We start from the raw sequence: 20,917 nt of genomic DNA, 5'->3' as shown, positions 1-20,917 counted from the left end.
GTTTTGCTTACGGTTTCGAATAACGAAGCTATTCGAAACCGCTACCGCCTCGATGATTGGACGTCCTAAGCTTCGCGCCCAGAACGTCCAATCGGCGATGCGGTAGCGGTAATACGCAGCTATATATCGTTCCTTCCTGATTACCTATAACCGTGATTCAACATACGTTACTATATAGCATCAGGCATCGGGTGTTATGCTACTTCGACCACCCGTACTAATGCGGGCGGAAACGATTACGATACGCCGTCTGCGAAACAAAGAAATGAAGGGGAGACAACGCCAAAACAAAGAGGGAGGCGCGCCTTTTAAAAATACTCTGCAAGGATGACACACGGCATCAATGGCGCAATGCACGACATATGCGACCCAACGCTTCGAACACTGGCAGGTACCACAGTACCCTTTGTCAATCACTCATCGGAAACTGCATCCAGGATTTATGAAAATATGGCGAGGGATCACTGCCGGTATGCCAGGAAAAGATCAACCAACGCCGACGAACTTTAGTACGCCGTACCGAACCCCTGCCAGAAAAGAGGACGCGAGTTCGAAATACCTTTTTATTCTCTCGTTATTGCAAATCTAATATATTCAATATGTGAAAAAAAAAGAAAACACAGCAAGAAGTAGCGACTAAGCGCCCTTACCTTTGACTATTCGATATTCGATTCTATATTCGAAGCTAGCTATTCATGCGATTCGTATTATATAAAGATCTATTCGCACACTCCTAAAAAATAAGCATTAGCTAATAATTACATCAGGTTGGGGGGAGGGAGTTGTCCCATTGTTCGGTTATATATAGACCATCTCATGTTTACAAACAAACCGGAGCGCCCCTAGCGGGCGCCACCGGCTCCGCGGATGCGCGATGGTATGTGGGCAGGAAGCCTGCCGTCGCTCATAAACAAACCATTGGAAGGCGATGTTGTCGGCGTTGGTGTGAGTCCCCATGTTCTTTTTCGCGTTGGAATTGTTGATTCCAACGTCCAGGAGTGAACGTTGGAAAAGTATTTGTCGTTTCTGATTAGTACGAACGCTCTTTTATGGCCATTTAAAGGAAAGCTGTAGCGCTTTTCGACTTTGAAAGAGCTGTGAAATGTTATGTGAGACGCCTTAAAAACAATATCCGTGGAGTGTTTCTTTTTTCCTCGCGGTTATTAGTTGAAGCGACTGAACTGAAGAAATTAAATTTCGCCCTCTGAGCGCAGTGCAGGTAGAGAGGATAAAGAAAAACTAGCGAGCCTGACGTCATCGGCGGTGTCAGGTGATCTCTGCTCGTCTTCTAACTAACTCGCAACAACACCACCCTCGGAGATGTGAAAGCGGACGTCACGGCACCTTTGACAGATAACAGGCGACAGAAAAATTCACCGCAAGCTCCGAAATAAAAACGGATTAAGCTAAAACCTGCCCATTTCGAGTGCGATGACCAAACGGTAAGAGATAAAAAGCTATAAAAGATCGCTCCTTATACAATGTAGTACACCTGTGACAAAACATTATTCACGTTATGAGTTTTTTTTTCCCAGAAGCATGTGCTCGAAATGTGTCTATGGCCTGGAACATTGCTTTCTATAACCTTAAAAAAAATATGTTTTTTTTTGTAACAGATTGTGCTTTCACGAGCTGGATTTCATTTGAGAACCGTGACGCTCGAATGTAACGAAAAAGCGTTACACGTAGGACATGGCAACATAAAGCATACATAGCCCGCAGCAGGCAATGCACCAGCACGAAAAGCACAGAAGGCATACTTATTATTAATAATATGTAAAGTAATCATAATAAAACACAGTTCCTTTTGTAATTCCGGAGATTTACCAAGCGGCGCAGCGGGAATTGAACCTCGCACCCACGCCTTTGCTTAGTCCTATACGAAAAGTTTTTTTTTTTTTTTTTTTTACTGCGTAAGAAGTGAGACAAGGTTACTCACTTTGCAGTGCTCTCAGTCACTCGATAAAACAGCCACCATGTGGCCGATAACTCAAATCCTTTCATTTGGAGGAGAGGTTCAAAAGTACTACACCTTTCAGGTACATTTTCAGACGCTTGATACACACCTTAAACTTGTTGCACAAGTATACGAAAATTCACAGGCACTTATTTTGGATCTAAATCCGCGTGACCGGACAGACATTCACGTTTTCCAAAGGCTGAATAACCCAAGTAACATAAACATGTCGTAAGGGACCTCATCACTCGCTTCCACAATCAAAAACCGTATCGTACGTGGGCTATTAAAAAGTTTCTTTTTCAATGTACGCTGGAGAATGTCTCAGAAAAATAACGCATACCAGGAAAAAATGAATACATGCTCTACATTTTCTGGCTTTTTTTCAAAGTAAGCAATCCATTACCTACGGTGCGAGCTTCCTTTTCTTTGAGCCACTCTTTGACGGGAAGGGCGGCGCTGAGCAGTTTGAAAAAGAAAGACTTTGCTGCGGCGGGCACGCTCATTTTCTTTACGCGCACAAGAACATTTCCATTATTAAAATTCTGGTACACGCTTCTATAGAGTGGTAGCGGAAAGAGACATTCAACAAGATCCCCTAGGAGTGCTTTCCTACTAACACCTGAAAGGTACTCGCGTGAAAATCCTACGATTAGAAAACGCACGGAGTCTACGACCTCTTTCAGAAAACCTACAATGTTCGTTTTGCCATGACTATATCAGGTAACCAATAACAAAGGGATGTGATGCGCCAGTATTGTTACAAGACAGCGTATCAGCGGATGCCCCTGATCTCGCAAGAACATAAAACGTGATAAATGTTGCCTCACAAAGAGGCGCGAGAGCCCACGCCCACCTTGAGAAACACGACGAAACAGTTTATCTCGGCGCATAGGCTCCCAGCCGGAACAACAAATAAAGGTTGCAAATACGCGGTGAAATTGTTTGAATACTCATGCGATCGCAATAAAGGACCTGTAACACATACCACAGGTTTGCCGTGAGAAAAACATTACACGCTGTTGCTCAGGCGAGGGTGGACAGATCGCGGTGCTTCCTTTTCGAAGCAGGCCTGCCCAGGTCGGAAGCAACTTCCGACCAATACACCCTGCTGTTACGAAACGAACCTAGCAGCGTGCCAAAGTACCTGGCTGGCACACAGGTCCAACTGATGCCCTCAAAAGTCGAGGGCGTCGTGGCCCAGAAGCCGTGCTAAAAACCGCAGCATTTGTCCCAGTTGAATGCTGCAATGTCGCATCACAAAAGTCTCTGGTCAATTCCACCCCCCCCCCCCCCCCCCCCCCGCCTTAGCAACACTTTTCTTATCGCGGCAAAAAATAGCCACATCATCCGCGTACGCCAGCCTCTTAACCTCTACATTTCCAAATATATACCCGCACAACGCGTTACACTTGTTCACGCGCAAACAAAAGGGTTCTAGATACAGAGCGAATAATAAAGGTGAGAATGGGCAACCTTGCCTTACGGATGAGCGGACGGAAATGTTACGTGACAATGTTATGTTTACAATTAGCTTAGTGTGGCAGTTAGCGTAGGCCATTCTGAACCCGTCTATTATGATCTGCCCTAAGTTGACCCAGGACAAGATTTGTAGTAATATATCATGTCGCACCCGATCAAAAGCTTTTTCTAAGTCTATTTGTAGCATGGCCACACTTGGCCATTTCCATCCTCACAACACTCAAGTATGCTCCTTGCCACATGAATACGTCTGAATCGACCTTCCTTCGATGCCGCACGTCTGGTGGGGTCCAACTAATTCACTAACATCAAATTGAAGCCTCCGTGTTAGTATTTTAGCAAACATTTTGTAATCAAAGTTGCACAAAGTTATCAAACGGTATCCGTTTACCAGGCGCAATTTGACCTTGTCCTTTGTTTTAGGTATCAGCACCGTGTGCGTCCTTAGGAAAGTTAGAGGGAGTGCGTTTTTAGCATATGCTTCGTGAAAAACATTGAGCAAAAATACACAAAGAATAGTTTTCCTACGAGGAGGAGGCAAATACACTTGTTGCATATAATACTCTTGTAATACCCCCTTCACACGGGCTGCCTAAAGAACCTGTAGCTTAGGTCCCTGCACCAAAAGGCGTTCGGAATAACACGGCAAATAAAGGAGGGTTTAAGGTTGATGTTTATTGTACCGGGGATAGCCCGGCTAAACCGAGGGGCGAAGAAGCAATATATCATTTTTGGTCTAAACAGGTTTGAGACACTTTCTTCACATTATAAGAAGTGGAATAGGTCGTTTTAAAACGAATTAATAATTGCTTTATTGATTTTATGGCACGGTGCAAGTAAAAATTCAGCTTTTTTCAGAATGTCTCACTTGTGTGGCCAAATTGCCCGCCGTGTTATCTAATCCAAATTCAAAGGAGGTAGGCAGTCGAGGTACACGAGGCGCGAAACGGGATCGACAACTCTCCGTGTTTTCCCGAGTCTGCTCTGCTACTTCTTTGCTTCTGCCTCCGGGTTTTCTCAATAGAAAGCCTCTCGAGACTGAGGCGGATCGTCCCGTACACTCCGGCGTTCCTTCTTTGTCGCCGGAGTTCGCGATGCTGTCCTCCTAGAGTCGAATTAGCGACCATGTTTCCGCCTCGGACCAGTGAGCTAGAGGGCCTTTCTTACTAGTGCCGCTAGTGCTGGCACCCAAGTTCACAGGTCCATCTGGCGAAGTCATGGTCACAAAAATGCTCTGGGCAGGCGAAGCGGACGACTTGTCGTCGCTACACAAAGTAAAGTGTACTCGCTACTCAAAGCAAGTACAGCCGTCATTGCAGTCGGGCCAACGCTGCTGCTCACTGTCGCCAGTATAAATTTGTCGCTACCGTCTTCCATCAGGTTAGTGCTCACGTTTACTTTATAATATTTGACTCGCAAATATTCTTTTTATTATAATGCACTAAACAAAGCAGAAGCCTATGAGCTAGATTTTTATTTGGAACTCATGGGTCGATGCTACTCCCTGTAGCCGTAAAGGGAAGTCCTGCGAGCTCCGTTTATTCAAAACCCTTTTTTAGCGAAAGGGATACCTTTGTGCACCGTGTGATTACGAACTCCATCTCCCTTTACGACAGGGACCTATGTTAAAGGTACCTTTATACCACCCGTGTGAATGGGGTATGATGTTGTCACTGGAGTATGCTTTTTGAGGTTTCTCTATATAAAAAAAAAAAATAATGTGTTCAGTTGCTGGCGGCTCGTACAATTTTTTACACTTTAGAGAGATGCTGAGCCGAAATATGGATTCCACAAAGCACGGCGGCAAAAGCGTGCAACGGGATGCTACAAACATCAAAACAAACATCAAAACATCGCCTGCCTTGGCCGAGTATGTCAGGAGGGGTAGGGTTATTTGGGTTGGGTGGTTGGGGGGGGGGGGGGGGGGGGGATACGGTACAACAAAATATATAACGGATGACCGTATTTTGGCAAAAAATGGAGGTGCATTTGACAGATATGTTGACATCATTCTCCGAGAAGAGTCGAAAAAGAGAGGGAATGGCCTCGCGTCTTCTCCGCTTAGCTGCCTTGAGGGGGCGAAACAAAGAGAGGAGGAAACGAGATATCTTGACGTCACGCGCCTCGTTGGCCTCGTCGGCTGTTTGAAACGAGCAATAATTTCCCATTGCCTGCGACGCGTCATAGTTCCACCGAACGTCAGTGTGCACTACTGTATCACCTGTTCTACGCTCTGCTTTCAGTCATGTCCTGCCGGCCGGCCTGCCTCTGCGGAGGACAGCGGTGCGCCCTGCTTGTAGGAATGCGCTGGATGTACGAATGCTTTCGCATTTTTGCACGAGAGCAATCTTAACAGACCTCCTGTATTTTTTCAGTTAGTGTCTACACCACATAACCAATATTTAGCGTTTAAAATCCAATATTTAGCGTTGTCTAAAATTGTCGAGACCCGTCTGTTGTACTGTTTTCCTTGCATTCTTGCACGCATTTTACTCACTTGGACCCTCCCTGGAGTGTTCCTCAAGAGAGGGCTAACAGTATTTTCATACAAATAAATACATTTTTGAATTTTGATTATTTCATGGACTTCGTTTCAAAAAAAAAAAAAAAAAAAAAATTGTCCCAACGTTTGTTTTTGTTTACGCTTTTGTTGAAGGGGTCTTTTTATGAAGTTGTTTTGCTTGTATTTTCTACTCCCGTTTTGGCCCTGAAAAAGCTGGCAGTATTGTCAAAAAAAATCTCGCAGGCAATTTTTGTTTTTAATTAAGAGGGAAGGGGAGCTAGGGGAGGGTATTTACTATACAAGATCATCGTGACGACACGTGGGCTCAGCTGCCCGAAGACAGAGGCAAACCGACAAGTCACCTTGGCTAACCCGGGGCGTCCGCACCACCATAAAGTGGTCTGGGACTCGGAGTGTTGTATGTGTGTGCGTGCACCCCTTTCGGAAAACAACGCGCGTGCGGAAATGTTTTGTTGAATGAGACCTTAGGTAGGGTGAAAGCATGGTCCAAAGCCGGTGGCTTCTGTAACCGCGAAAAAATGTCCATTCTCCCAGTGGCTGAGCGAAATGGCACCATTGGCGGCCTCTTCACGAGAGCGCGCGTTCGGCCGCCGCTCTCGTGGTTGTGGCGTATTTGCGTGGTCGGCCACGTTTGCCTGCGGAAGCCGCCATAGATGTAGACGCTGCTGCCGATGGCGAGGCCGTAGATGTAGACGTGGTCGCCTTACAGTCCATCGCACGAAGCACATAACGAGCACAGATGAAGTCTGAAGCCCAGCTTTTGCACATCACGCTGATGACGTATGATGACATCACGCTGATGAAGCTTGATGACGTATTTTTATGGCCATCTTTCGGGCACAACGACGACGACGCTTATTTTTCACGTAATGTGACAAGTGAAGTCGCCCTAGAGGTCTAGGAATAATGACAGCAAGGGATAAGTAGAGTCGCCCATTGAGCGGCATGTGCCACTTAATCGTATATTTAGAGCCTGATATGACGTTTTTTTTTGCTCAATAGGACAAGTAAGGCTTTTTCGCCTCAAAAACCCGGAGGACTTTCACAGACAACCACACTTTCATTTAGCAACGACGAATGTTTATTTCTGGGCGTGAAAAATTCACGCGTTGACCACAACGGGTTTTCCCAGTTCTGGCCTGATAAATTCAATAAAGTTTTTAAGAAAGGCAAGGGAAAAAACGGAAAGAGAGATTATAGAGGCATTCTACATAAAAAAGAAAGAAAACAATTGCGTCAGCGCTCCGTCTTTGTATTTGCTCCAGAGTGAGATGGTGTTTCTGGAAGGTTGGCTCTGATTGTCGCGATTGAATCCGATGTGGTCTGGGCAATGTGTATTTATAGGTGACAATGGTGTTAATAAAAACCAGTTGAGAGTGAAGCGCCTGTCCTGTCGTCCGTGTTTCTTTATTGTCCTCGTTTGTTCGCGCTTTTTAACCTTTTATTCAATTTCCCGCCTTGTCAGTGCCAACAATGCAGATGATACGTTCTTTTTTTGCTTTTTCGATGAAGAATGTTTCGATGATTTCACGTACAAATCGCTGATGATGTGTTTCCAGGACCTTGGTACCGCCGAAGTTCGGTGCGCACCCAAAACACTTCGCGTGAGCAGCAATGGAATGTGTGGGATGATCGACTTTTGATGTTGCCTCATCTTGTGGTTCTCGTAGGTGGCCGTGTATGCATCGGTCGGTTTGCCCAATGTATTTAGCTCCGCACTTGATGGGCACCGAACACAGCTTCTCGGTCGCACATTCTCTGAAGTGGGTGTGGTGTTTTTTTTTCTCTCAGGGCGGCGTAATCTCCTTCCGGTCAATCAAACTGCACAGGCTCCACAGTTTGAATCTGCAGGAGAAGGCGACTTTCGTGCTAAAACGGGCAGTATGGGATGGGATGTTTGTGATCGTGCAGGTGGGGGTTTCTAGCAGTTCTTGGTGTGAGGAGTTGGTGAAAACATGAGGCGATTCGTTCCATGGATATCCTGAGCTCAGAAGCCGTTGAGTTTGCATGTTGCTGATTTCGGTTGCTGGAATGCGTGCATGGTTTATTTTTTGCAAAGATGAGTAGGGCCTTGATCACCCTCAGTTTAGCAGACTTAGAGTGGGAAGATTTAAACGGAAGAAACAGCTTTTTAGAGCGCTCTTGGAAAGACCAGCAAACACCTTGCGTCGTCTTGGTCAGTCGTAGGTCAAAAATTGCAGGCCTTCCGAAGATGGGTCTTACCTATTGAACCTGAGATGACCTGCTGCTTGGTGGAAAGAAGGGAGAATGGCCTCCACTTTTATAGTTTCAGGGTGGACGATGGGGATACACTCGTCTACGTAGCGGAAGACTTCACACTGGGTGGCTATGCTCTTTAGGCTTGCCTCGACGGCCCGGTCTACGTAGGACAAATAGATTTCACTCAGTACTGGCGCAAGGTACGACCCTGTGCAAACACCGAATTTCGAAGCCAGATCTTTCTTCCATGTTCAATCATCATAGATTTGAGGTATAGCTGAAGAAGTTCAATGAATCCTGCAAGTGGTACTCAGGAGGAGTTTCGGAAATCTCATGGTCCGTGTTCAGTGGTTGCCTCTTCAACACAGTTTAGGAAGTACGGGATGTCCAGGTTGTAATATATGTGTTGTATGTCCAATTAAAAAAAAAAAAAGGCTATTTCAGGTGTGGAAACATGATGCGGCAGGATGGTAGCTATAAGCTCTTGTGTATTTCGGATGCGAAAGGGCAGGGAAGGAAGAACGGAGAATCGGTGTCTTTAGAGAAAAAGAGCCATGTGTTTTGGCCAGCACCCTCTCTCGGAAACGATAGTGCGGAAGGGGACATCCGGTTTGTGGCTTTCGGCGGAGAAGAACACCTCTAGGTACTGCTTAGCTGGTTCTGCTAACTCGTAAACTGACGGCAGAAAATAACTGTAAGGAAAAATTTATGTATACCCGACCTTCATACCAGGATACAACACAGATCCCTTTAGGATATATGTAAATATATAATAATTATTAAAATATATATCATGAATCATCAGATTACGCATTTATTCTTGGCTGCTTAATACCCGAGTTGTCCGAATTTCTCAGATAGTTGAGACAACGGTGAAAGGAGTTCGCCTGTTCTCACAGCAGCTCGACGCTCGCTCACTCTTAGAAAAAAGGGTCAGTATAGTCCTCCCTAAAGGGAGGAACGCCCTTGACACATATGTTCCTTCAGAAAGGGAGAAACTTTCGTCCCTTAAGCAGGGGAGGAAAAGTTCCTCCATCGACTGCATCTCATTATGGCGGCCACGAATCGAGCAAATCGAGCTCGGTAAGGCTTAACGAGAACACTTAGTCTATTGCACGAAGCGAGAGGAGCAGGAAATAAAAACGTAACACGAGCTTTCCGCGAACTGTATTTATTTCCGAAGTTTCTTTACCCCTGCAGGTAAAGAAACTTAGGTTTCGAAAGCATGCAGTCACTCAGTCTTCTCATCGTCAGCACTGCGATGTTCAACGGAGACATCCGGCACTCAGTTCGCGCACTTTATGTCCTACCTTTGCTATTCCTCGAGCCACAATTCCTTCGTCAACCGTTGCGTCAACCGCACATCACGGAGGAGTGAAAATCATTCGCCCGCGATACCAAAAGCCGCTCTCAAAAAGAAGCAAATCCGAAGCAACCTCTCGGCTTACCTCAGCACGGTAACACGAAATTATGGCGTAGCCGCGTAGCGTAAAAGGATGTTAAATCGCTTGCCACCAGATGGCAGGGTCAAGCAGAGTAATCGCACGTAGCTAGGCTAGGTGGCGCTAGGTACCGCCCAATTCATGTTTTACAAAAAAAATATTTTTATTTCCTTACGCCACAATTGCGTTTCTTTTTCTTCGGAATCTCTAACACATGTAGACACGTTGCGCACACTACAAACATCAGGTCAACATATATTCAACGCATACACAGGCATCGCACATAGAAACATCAATACAACAGCACTGCAACAGCACACTACCCCGATCACTACTACCAAGCCCTGCGTTTCCGTCTTTTATAGTGGACGTTTTGAACGTACGGAATTTTTCGGTGACTCCCTAAGCAAAAAAAAATATTCCGAACATGTTCATTTTTTTTCAGCAATGTCATACATCTGAGGCTATTTTTAATGGCTCAGGGGATGAATCTCTTATTAAAAAGACGACGCTCGATCATGCCATAATTATTTGAAAGCCAATAAATTGAGCCGCTCCAATGTGGTTCCAAGCCATGAGTTTGTTTTCCCGCATGGCCCTTCGTAGCCAGTATTTATATTGTAGTGTTCGTTTTTCTATTTGTGCTGTTCGCGCAAAGCTGCAATTGCCGTCTTGAATTAATCTCTGTAGAGCGGATATCCACTCAGCTGGAAGTGATGCTTCACGGGCACAGAAATCGCTTTTCGATCAACTTGAATGCAGTGAAAGCCGCGACTTGCGACAATTGTTAAGTGTACGGAGCTGCGCCGTTGCGAGCTCGAAAACTTCTAGCGCTCATCCCAGCGCGCCACTTAGAGGGCAGTTTCTACAGGAACCGTAACATATTTAAACAGTAAAATAAAGGATAGCGTTTTTTGCTTTTTTCCAATTTTGCCTGTCTTTTTTTTTTTTTTTTTATGGTAAACTTCCATTATAAATATACGTACTTTTCGTCATACTTTCGTAGTGTTGTCTTTTCCCCAGAGCGCAATCGCTCTCGGGGACCGACAGTCACATTGGCCACTGTACGATAGGAGCTTACCGTTCAGACCAGCGTTCCAACATGACTATCCACACGTCGATCGACTGCACCTAATCCCTCAAGTGGTTTTAAACTCTTTAATGTAAAGAGGAATGTCATCCTGCGACACCCCGGCCCCTCCGATAACGGCCCGACCAGCGGCATCAATGCCCGACAGTTTACGTCATCTCATCTTGTTGTTACACCACTGATACGCGAACACACGGTCACATCGGCGATAATTCCAGTCTTCTGTTCACAACCCACAACACTGCCATCACGATGTCGCTGACACGAAGATATACAGAACCACGTTGACGATGTTGCTGACACGCAGAAGAATCACGTTGAACGCCGGTTGGCACTCGGCACGGGACAACGGAACCGAACTCAGCACGGAGGGCACCCAGGCAGCCGGCAGGAAAACCTGCCTTCCTTGGACGCAGTTCCCGCGATTTCCATAACGTCGAAAACGTCGAAACAGTTCCTCGTGGTTTCGCTGCTGTAGTGGCTGTAGTTCCGCGTGTGTCCCGCAAATTGGAGACGGCCGTCTTACCCAGTGTATGTAGCGCTGCTGGCACCGCTCCGGAACTTCGCTGTTTCTAGCGGCTTCGTTAGCTCGTTTGATAAAATTAGTGCTAAACACGTCAATGCAACCGAAATGTTCTGCACGTTTGGACTAGAAGACGGAATTACAGGCGGCCTTCGCTGCCGCTGAAGCTCAATCAACTCAACATTAATTTATTAAACAACGTGCGCGATGTGCTCGAAAAACGAAACCGAAAGAAGATGGGTCGGGAGGGCAAAAGCTTTCTCCGGTCTGCCTGGGGACCTAAACTCGTGAAACACAAAGTTCGGGCCGAAAGTTTGCGGAGCGCGCCGATTGGATGTTGGCGACAAAAGCGCCAAGTCATCGTCGTGATTGTCCAATCGGTGCGCTCCCTCAACTTCGGCCCCAACTTTGTGTTTCACGAGTTTAGGGCCCCTGGAGGAGGAAAACGTCTCGGAGAATAATAAGGACTTTAATTTTCCTTTCATCGGTCTGGGTTTGTTTATGTGTGTTTTGGTAAACAAAAATATTTAAAAAAAAAACTTTACAAAAAAAAAAAAAGAAAAAAAAAAGCCACTTTTCTGGGGATCGAACCGTTGACCACTTGGTCAGTAGCGCGATGTTCTACCCCTGCGCCAACTGAACAAGGAGGAACTCGCCCTCCTCCTTTCATCTGAACTGCCGTTCCTCCCTTCTCTGGGCAACTTGTCCGCAACATGGAGGAACAGTCGCTTTTGCTACCTTTCTCCTCCCTTTTTTCTTAGAGTGTAGAGTTTTTGGAGCAGGGTTCAAAATGATGTAGACAGAACAGTTCCCGAAGCCCTGTGCTCCAACGGACCTATGTCTCGACAGGGCTGTAAAAGTTCAGGGTTACCCGCAATCAAATATGAATATCTTAAAAAAAAAAAAAAAAGAAACAACGCTTGTACAAAAAAAAAAATAATAAAAGAACGTGGTTAGCGTTTTACAAGAAAGAGGGCGATTCTCAAAATTAATGACATGAAGTCCACAGCTAGCCTAATGGGCCCTTGAAGGAAACTTTCCGCCACCTTTTTTTCTGGGGTGATGGTTTGTGCAGTAAAAACCCTCGATGTTTTGACAAAAATGAAGGGGCTATCATGGGCACCATGCTGCGTCCGTGCGTAAACGCACTCAGGCGCGCGTTTCTGCGTTTACAGAATATACGCTGATCGGGGAAGGGCGAACACCAGTTGCTTTTCGCGGCAATATTAGCGAACCCGAGTTGATGACGAGGAATGAAGATGCCACACATATACAAAACTGACACACTATGAACTTAATGCAGTACTAAGTAACTCCGCTTTGCCACCTCAGAGAGAAGTGACGCAACGCTGCTTTCAACACTATAATATGTTGTCTTGAATGATGCACGACCTCCTCTGGCGAGTGCGCGCGCATAGCACACCCGCTCAAGAGCGTTGCGTCCGCTCGTGTAGGTTCTCATTCGCTCGAAGTATTCAGAAATGACCATCGGTGCGGGCTGTGGTATACCAACTTATATTCCGCTAAGATTCACAGCACTCATGGGGCGAAGTGACCGCGGCAAAAGCTTGCTGTCAGCATCCATTCAACGTCAACATGCATACAATTTTAATGTTTTCAAACACACAGTCAAGCGTACGACAGTACGACCTCCACGCTTGTCCGTCGCTCTTCAAGTGCCACACTTAAAAATAAAAAAGGGCAGGTAATTTTTTTTTCTTTTAAGTAAGCGTGCAACGGCACACACTGGGTTTGGAGATCAGCTAAACCCTGAACGTATACCTAGAGTTTATCTGTCTATCTAAATGGAGGGAGCGGGCGCAACGCTCAATTCATGTTGCTTCCGTGCGACTGCGAAGTCTCGTATTCCCTACGAGACTTCGCAGTCGAAGCCCACGATGTACATATGTGCGCCATAATAGTTATCAGAAGTGTTTTATTCGCAAAAGTAAAGCTAACAGGATGCGCGATGTGAAGTAGAAAGTTTCTTTAAATGAAGTCGTAAAACGATTTTCGAACATTCCTTGAGAAGTGCAAATTCTAAATGATTAACGGTATATGCAACGTAATTTCTACCAGAACACGGTAAACTGCCATCCTTGAAACTCAAGAAATAAAAAAAATAAGAAAAAACCTACTAGGAAGCATAACTATTTAAGATATAAATATAGACCGGTTAGCGTAAAAAAAAAAAAAAAAAAAAAAAAAAAAGACAAACTACGCGACAGCAGCGGGGAAATGCTCACTTCGAGCACTTAGCCTTCGTAAAACATGACCCCACTATATAACTCGATAAAAACACTCTTAGCTGGATACGCCCGGTTAGTTCATGCTTTTCGCCCATCCACACTGAACCGGTTTCTTTATGGTGACATTAAAACGGTTCCGAGCGACATAAAACAACCTCAGACGCACTCTATAAATGCTGCGATAAACGTGTGCCAAGGCACATAATCGGCAAGGACCAGTACGCGACTAGACGGAAGAGCTCGGCGCTCCTTCGAACAAGGATCAAGATTTATTGGTTGAAGTCTCCACAAAAGATCGTGCATCTAAAAGTCGTTCAATAGATCAAAAGCGAATGGTTTAAATCCAAAGCCCTCTTCCGACCCAATACGTGTTATCTTTTCCCCCTTGCCCTGAGCTTGCCGCCGTTATCGACAATATTCTGGAAGCCCTGCGACGCTACCGGAGGTTTCTTCGCAGAAATTCACGATTGCCACTCCGTGAACCATCGGATACCGGCAGACAGTGGCGTTATCGCTCAAGTGGGTGATGTACGCAGCCTATTTCAGTAATTAATTATCTATTTCAGTAATTAATTATGAGTTGTTTTGACTCATAATTTTCCTTCGTATTAACTGAAGAATACTCTGGTTTTGTATTGGAAAATTTGCCTTTGTACATGAATGGAACTGGATATATTTAGGTTCGCCAAGAGGCATTTTCTTATTCGTTATTTTATTAGCATACATCTCACAAGACTAAACCATCCAGAGACAAGGATTTCAGTTAAAAGTAAATTTTACACTGATATACTCTTGTCAAAATAAATATTAATAGAGCTACGTGTTCTTAGTTGTCTACCGCCTTGACTCACTAAAAATTCACGAATATGTACCTATTTTCACGGCTCTGTAGTTTGACACAAAGTTGTGAATGGCATTGATTTAGGAAGTGTAAAAGCAGGCATAGGCGCTTGTTCATTTGTGATCGCATTAGAATATTTTGTGCTGCAGTAACTGCCAGACAAACTAAAGCTTTGATTAACTCCTACTACTGGGCGGCCTATGCCGATACTCATTGGAACATTAGCATGCGAGCGACAAGTACATATATAAAAAAGCTTGCCTTAAAATATCTTTTTTGTAAAGATTAATAAAGTAAAATAGTGGGTAAAAACTAACATTGGAAAAAATAAAAAAAGGAGAGGGATGAAAAAATAAAGGGAGAGTTGTGATAAAGCGTTAAAACCGATGAAGGCACTTAGAAAGGAGAACATTATGCTTTAATACACCGACAAGGACTCGGAACTGAGACGCAAAATAACATCACACTTAATTTTAGACGCAATTAATATAAATGTCTTTGTAATGATTACTCATCACTAGACCGGCCGGTGGTTAATTCTACACAAGCTTGTGTTGGATTCATTTAAAACATATAATAAAATTGAAAACAGAAGCCACTATTGTTGGTTGTCCCTGAATCGCGTTAGCATTCGTCATGGTACTCGCGACGCAGCTCAGTGTGAATACGACGACGCGCATTTTAAGTAAACACTTTATTGTATGACTGGTTCACGACGTAATATATGACATCAGGGCGACTCCAGCGCGCCACTTCAAAACTGAGTGATTGCTTTGTTTCTTTTTCTCTCTTTTTATCATTCTCCTTTTTCTTTAATTTTGTTCGATGTTAGTTTTAGCCTCTATTTTACTTCATCAATTTGTGCAACGAAAAATATTTTAAAGCACGTTCTTTTTTTCTCTGATATGTACCTGTCGCTTGCGTGAATTATGTTCCGATTAGTATTGGCATAGACCACCAAGTAGTAGGAATTTAACGACAAATATGGCTTGTCGGGCAGTTCCTGCTGCACGGAATATTTTAATGCGGTCACAAATGAACAAGCGCCTATACCTGCTTTCACACTTTTTTAAATCGATGCCATTCGCAGCTCCGTGTCAAACCACAGAGCCGTGAATATAAGTACATATTCGTGAATTTTGGGGGCGTCAAGACATTAGACATCTGAGATTACGTAGCTCCAGTCGTTTGATTTTGACAAGGTTATATCATTGCAAAATTTATATTTGACTGGAATGCTTGCCTCTAGTTAAGTCTTGCAAGATGTATGCCAATAAAATAACGAATAACAAAATGCCTTTTGGCGAACATATATATCCAGTTTCGTGCATGTACAACGGCAACTTTTCGGATACAAAACCTGAGTATTCTTCCGTTAATGCGAAGGAAAGTTGCGAGTAAAAACAATTCATATTTAGGATCGCGCGCAGGGTCTTTTATTTCCATCGATGCAAGCAGACAAGATCATTGTAAGTCATAGCGAGTTCTTGTCCAATCGTGAGATTGCACCCCAATGAAAAATAGTGAAGGGTACCTCGATGAGCCATTGTGAGCCTGTATGAGGGTGAAAACGTACGTTCCTTTTTGCATTGAGTGCCGACAGGAAACAGAGCCCGCAACAAACAAGAAATGTCAACTGCTCTGTGGTCACTGCGTGTTCTGACAGTGAGCGTTTGCCAGATTTCTTTTGCACCGTTAGAACTGCTGCTCATGATAAATTGTTTTATCCACAGCTTGGTGCTGATGGCGACATATGTGGTATTTCCGAAGAGAGGAGGAATGCAAACGCTCAGCTTTGACTGGTACCCAAGCACGCGCTTGGGTAACAATCGCATCGTTGACTGCCGCATAATCCATGTGCGGGTACCGGCAGCGCGCGTCAAAGAATGAGCCATGTACATGCCAAAGTATGAGCCATGTACAAAAGACCACCATAATTACTCGACAAACGTACAGGGACCCTTTTGGTTGCGCACGTTACAAACAAAAGTTCATGCATGGCCTCCGAGTATCTCAATTCAATGTTTATTTAATGAGATGAAGATTTTAGCCCCATAATTTGGGGCCGGCTACTTCAATGCTAGTAATGGGGTAAAGTATGATATGATATGTTCAATAATTATGAAATCTGGGCATAATGAATAACAAAGTAAACTATGAACGTGCTGCGTTAATATCACAAGCAAGTGCACTTTGAGAAGTACGATATGTACAGTATTATACAGTGGTACAAAATATGTGCAATTAAATCCTGCTACACCAGTAACTCGTAATCATTGAACTTAATATTTGGCTTCTATCTTTGAGTCCTTCAGAAATGCAGTTAGTGAGGCTAATGCACGCTTTTGTTTCTTTAAGTCGGGCCAAGGGCCTAGAACTTTGGCGAGAGAAAATGGACGATTGTCGAGTATCCCGAGACTAATCCGTAAGCGGGCGCGCCACTGATCATATCTCGGACAGTCCATGATTAAATGTTCGACGTCTTCGACCGGGTTGTCGCACTTGCAACTCGGTGTTTCTACTTGTTTTATCCGGTGAAGGAAGCTTCCCGTGTATGCTACCTCAAGTCGTAGGCGATGGATAAGGGTGTCGATTGACCTGGCTGAATAGGTGTACACTGGGCAACGGAGGTCCGGATCGATTAGACGGATCAGGTTGTCTTGTGGGATGCTGCTAAGCCATTCATCGTGAGACATTCGCTCACGTAGTCGACGGATGTATCTTTTGGCGTCGTTCTTTGTGAAAGGTGTGAGGTGGACGTTGTTACTTGTATGGGCTGCGGTAGCCAATTGGTCAGCTTGGTGATTTCCTGAAACACCGGTATGCCCGGGGACCCACTGTAGATGTACAGTGTTGCCAAATTCGATGGCATCAGAGAGTTCTAAGTAAATTCTGTGTACAAGGGAGTTGTGTTCACTACGGCTATTCATAGTCTTAATAGATTGCAAAGCTGCCTTTGAATCAGTACATATGACCCAAGAATTCGCTGCCGAGTTGCTTTTTATGTACGTTGCAGCCGCGAGTAAAGCATGTAATTCCGCAGTGGTTGAGGAAGTAGGATGCGATAGTCGAAAGGATGACCAATGGTTAAAATCAGGCACAACAAAGGCTGATGTCGATCCGTCTTCAGTGGTTGATCCATCAGTATACACGTGGATGTCATCTTTATATTTTTCTTCCAGATGTGAAAGAGTCAATGTTCTTGCAATCTGTGTGTTAACTGATGTTTTTGTTTGCATGCCTGGAATGTCCATGTTGATCTCCAGTAATGGTAGCGTCCAGGGTGGTTTACAGATCTCTTGAATCCAGTTAGGTTGTTCGGGAATCCATAATGGAAGAGAATTCAGTGTGGAAAGAAAGTTGGTCCCTTTGCGAGTAAAAATATCATTGAACAGAGGCCGCGTGGAGAGTCGAAAGGAATTACGACATATCTCCTGTGTTCTTAGAATATGTATAGTCGGCTCTCTTGCCGTTACGAGTACAAGCGCGCTGGATGTTGATCGCGGTAAACCTAGGCATACTCTTAAGCTTCTTGCTAGCATGTAGGTAAGGCGAGACTCTGATGTCCGGGAAAGTCCGTTTAACACCGGAATGGAGTATGCAATCGCTTGTCGTATTAGCGCCGTGTGGAATGAGAGCATCGCATCTATTGATGCTCCCCATCTTGCCCCCGCAATGCAGCGGAATACATTAATCACACAATTAATTCTACTCTCTAACATGTCTAAATGTTTGGACCAAGTGAGAGATTGATCTAATATTACACCAAGAAATCTATAGGATTTAACCCTTTGAATTGATGCTCCGTTGAGTTCTAGCCTAAGCCCAGGGAGTTTCTTTCTTGTAAATGGCAGAAATGCTGATTTGGCGGCAGAGAGTTCCATTCCTCGTTCTTTTAGAAATCTAAAAGTGGTGTCTAAGCCCGTTTGTAACTTATTCTTTAGGATATCGCGAGATGAACCAGAGATCCATATACATATGTCATCCGCATAGATGGATATTTTTAAAGGTGATTCAAGTTTCTGCGGTAGCTGTGCCATTACTGCATTGAAAAGAGTAGGGCTCAGCACGCTGCCTTGGGGTACTCCATGGTGTATTTCATGTCTCATGCTGTCTCCATCGTTGGTTTTTACTATTATGTTTCTACAGTAAAGAAATTCCTTTATCCACCTAAGCATCCGTCCACGTACACCAAGCTGTACGAGTCCTTCAAGAACGTGAGCATGGCTAACAGTGTCGAATGCTCGACGAATATCTAGGAAGAGTGCAACTGTAAAGTTTCCATTGTTTCTTTCGTGATCAACGGATGTGGTGAGATCTAAAATGCCATCCATTGTGCACCTTCGAGGGCGAAATCCTGTTATCTCTTCGGGGAACGCTTCACTTGTTTCGAGCCACCACTGTAAGCGATTATGTATCATCTTCTCAAGTAGTTTACCGACGCAACTTGTTAAGCTGACAGGACGGAATGAATCTAAATTTAACGGCGATTTTCCAGGCTTTAGTAGTGGAACTACCTTAGCCAGCTTCCATGATTCAGGTATCTTTTCTGTTTTCCAAATTTCATTATATATTTCAAGAAGTGCGGTAGTAGCGGCAGGGCCAAGATTTGAAAGAGCGTCATAAGTGACTTTATCAAGACCAGGAGCTGTTGATTTTCGAATACTTTGTAGCGCGCACTCCATTTCACGGGTGTTGAATTCATAGTCTAGGTCTGTTTGCACTGAGTGCAGCTCTTTCTTGAATGCACGAGTCGCTTTCTCGTGAGAAGAACGGTATTCTATAGAGGACACCATATCACTTTGTTGCGTTAGCAAAGCACAATATTCATTCGCAATTACTACCTCCGATGTACCTCGAAGTAGAGCTAGAGCCCGGAAAGGTTGTTTTTGTATTACTGGTGTACGGAGAGAACGAAGTATCTTCCATACCTTCGGTATCGGAGTGAATGGAGTTAGAGTACAGCTGAACTGCTTCCATCGGCGAATGGAGAGAATTTGTAGCTCTCGTCGTATTAGTTTGTGAATGTGTTGGGCCTCATTGTAGTCCTCAACACGACCAGATCTTCGATAACGACGTTCTGCTCTGCGCCTTATTGCCCTTAATTTTTCGTATTCGCCATTGACGCCGACGTGTCCAGTGGGTACGGTCACAAGACGCGTTGCTCGTTCACAATTGTTTAAAACGGAGATTGCAAATTCCTCGGGTTCCTTTACATTGGGAAGGTTCTGAGTGTTGAAGTGCCTGAACATTTTCCAATTCGTAATCCGAACTCGATAATGCTGTCCACGAACATCGAAAATTGGGTGTTGAATGAGAATTGGGAAGTGGTCACTGCCTCGGGTTTCTCTATCAGTCGTCCATGTCGCTTGAGGTGAAATGTCGGGAGAACATAGTGTCAGATCCAAATAGCTGCAATAGGTATGGCCCCGGACGAACGTTGGGGACCCGTCGTTGAGGACACAGATGTTGTTCTCGTCCATATATTTCCCGATCAGATTTCCACGTTGATCGCAGTGATCACTCCCCCACATAGTGTGGTGGCCATTAAAATCTCCACATATTATGTAAGGAGTAGAAATATGGCTGAAAATTGCAGAGAATTCCGAATGGGTTAGCGGAGTCCGAGGTTCAATGTAGACACTCACTATATGCAACATTGTCTCACCACATCGTACCTTGCAAGCAACAAATTCTGGAACTTCTGTAGTTGACGAAAACACGGGCACAGATATTATATCTCTCCGTACCGCCAATAACGCTCGGCTTTGGCCGTGTTGGCGAGATGACTTGTATAGTACATAATTTGAAAGACGAAAATCATCATCTACGCGAGCTTCTGATAATGCAAGTATTGGTATATTATATTGTGCCACAAACTGACGAAAATCGCCTGACTTTTTCCGTAATCCATTCGTGTTCCACTGAAATATTCCTGTATGACTGTATATGTCAGGCATTGGAATACTCCTCATTCATAGTTGCACGTGACGACATAACTAACCTTTCTAGAGTAAATAGCGCTGTTACTTCCGGTAGGTTGTTGGCTGATGGTACAGCATCAAGTATAGCCCGGAGAGCTGTAAAAAACATGGGTACCAGTAAATGTTCAACATCACTCGATCTTCGGGTCTCCAAGTATTGCGGATGATGTTCATGTCGATGAATGCCTTTTCTTAGAGTGCGGGGAGCTGGCACTGGTGTGATCGCTGCTTGTCTGTCTCCTCCAGCAGCCTGACCAGAAGTAGACGTGCGTTGGTGTGATATCTGGCCTTGTTGCTGGCGACGCTTTAGTGCGTCCGAGTACAATGGCCTGGGAGGTTGTTGAGACATCTGGACTTGCTGTGTTGATCGAGGAGGTCGAGGAGGGAGTGGAGGTGGGTGGGGAGGAGGCAAAGGGACAGGAGGTGGGCGTATAATTTCTAGGTTTGGGGACGGGGAGCGGTTGTTTCTTATCGGTCCGTTCAGGATCTCGTGTTTTCTGGCTGCAGCGGCTGCTTTTTTATGAGGACAGCCTGAATACGAAGCACAGTGTTTTTCTCCGCAATTGGCACATTTTGGGTTGGTTTTGTTCATGCACTCCTTGTAG

The 20,917-nt window shown here is 44.7% G+C and overlaps 1 protein-coding gene across 1 annotated transcript; it reads right to left on the bottom strand.

Annotated features, from left to right (window-relative positions):
* Positions 1 to 28: 28 nt before the first annotated feature.
* Positions 29 to 18,187, bottom strand: LOC115323879. Its single transcript, XM_040207110.3, has 2 exons — positions 16,649 to 18,187; positions 29 to 144 (listed from the first exon to the last, which is right to left on the bottom strand). Exons 1-2 carry the CDS (start codon positions 18,048 to 18,050, stop codon positions 29 to 31), a joined length of 1,518 nt encoding a protein of 505 aa, XP_040063044.2. The 5' UTR covers positions 18,051 to 18,187.
* Between the last annotated feature and the right edge of the window lie 2,730 nt (positions 18,188 to 20,917).

Source organism: Ixodes scapularis, unplaced genomic scaffold (genome assembly GCF_016920785.2).
Source record: "Ixodes scapularis isolate PalLabHiFi unplaced genomic scaffold, ASM1692078v2 PGA_scaffold0__279_contigs__length_252992795, whole genome shotgun sequence".
Classification (NCBI taxonomy): domain Eukaryota; kingdom Metazoa; phylum Arthropoda; class Arachnida; order Ixodida; family Ixodidae; genus Ixodes; species Ixodes scapularis.
Note: the sequence above shows the minus strand (reverse complement) of the source record. Positions and strands in the feature narration are given on the sequence as shown.

Excerpts from the sequence above, each read along its gene's own strand:
- LOC115323879 (XM_040207110.3), bottom strand. The coding sequence starts at position 18,050 with ATGTTAGAGAGTAGAATTAATTGTGTGATTAATGTATTCCGCTGCATT. Across the intron at positions 145-16,648 it reads TGCATTAGCCTCACTAACTG|GTAATCAGGAAGGAACGATA; the intron begins CATTTCTGAAGG and ends TCACGGTTATAG.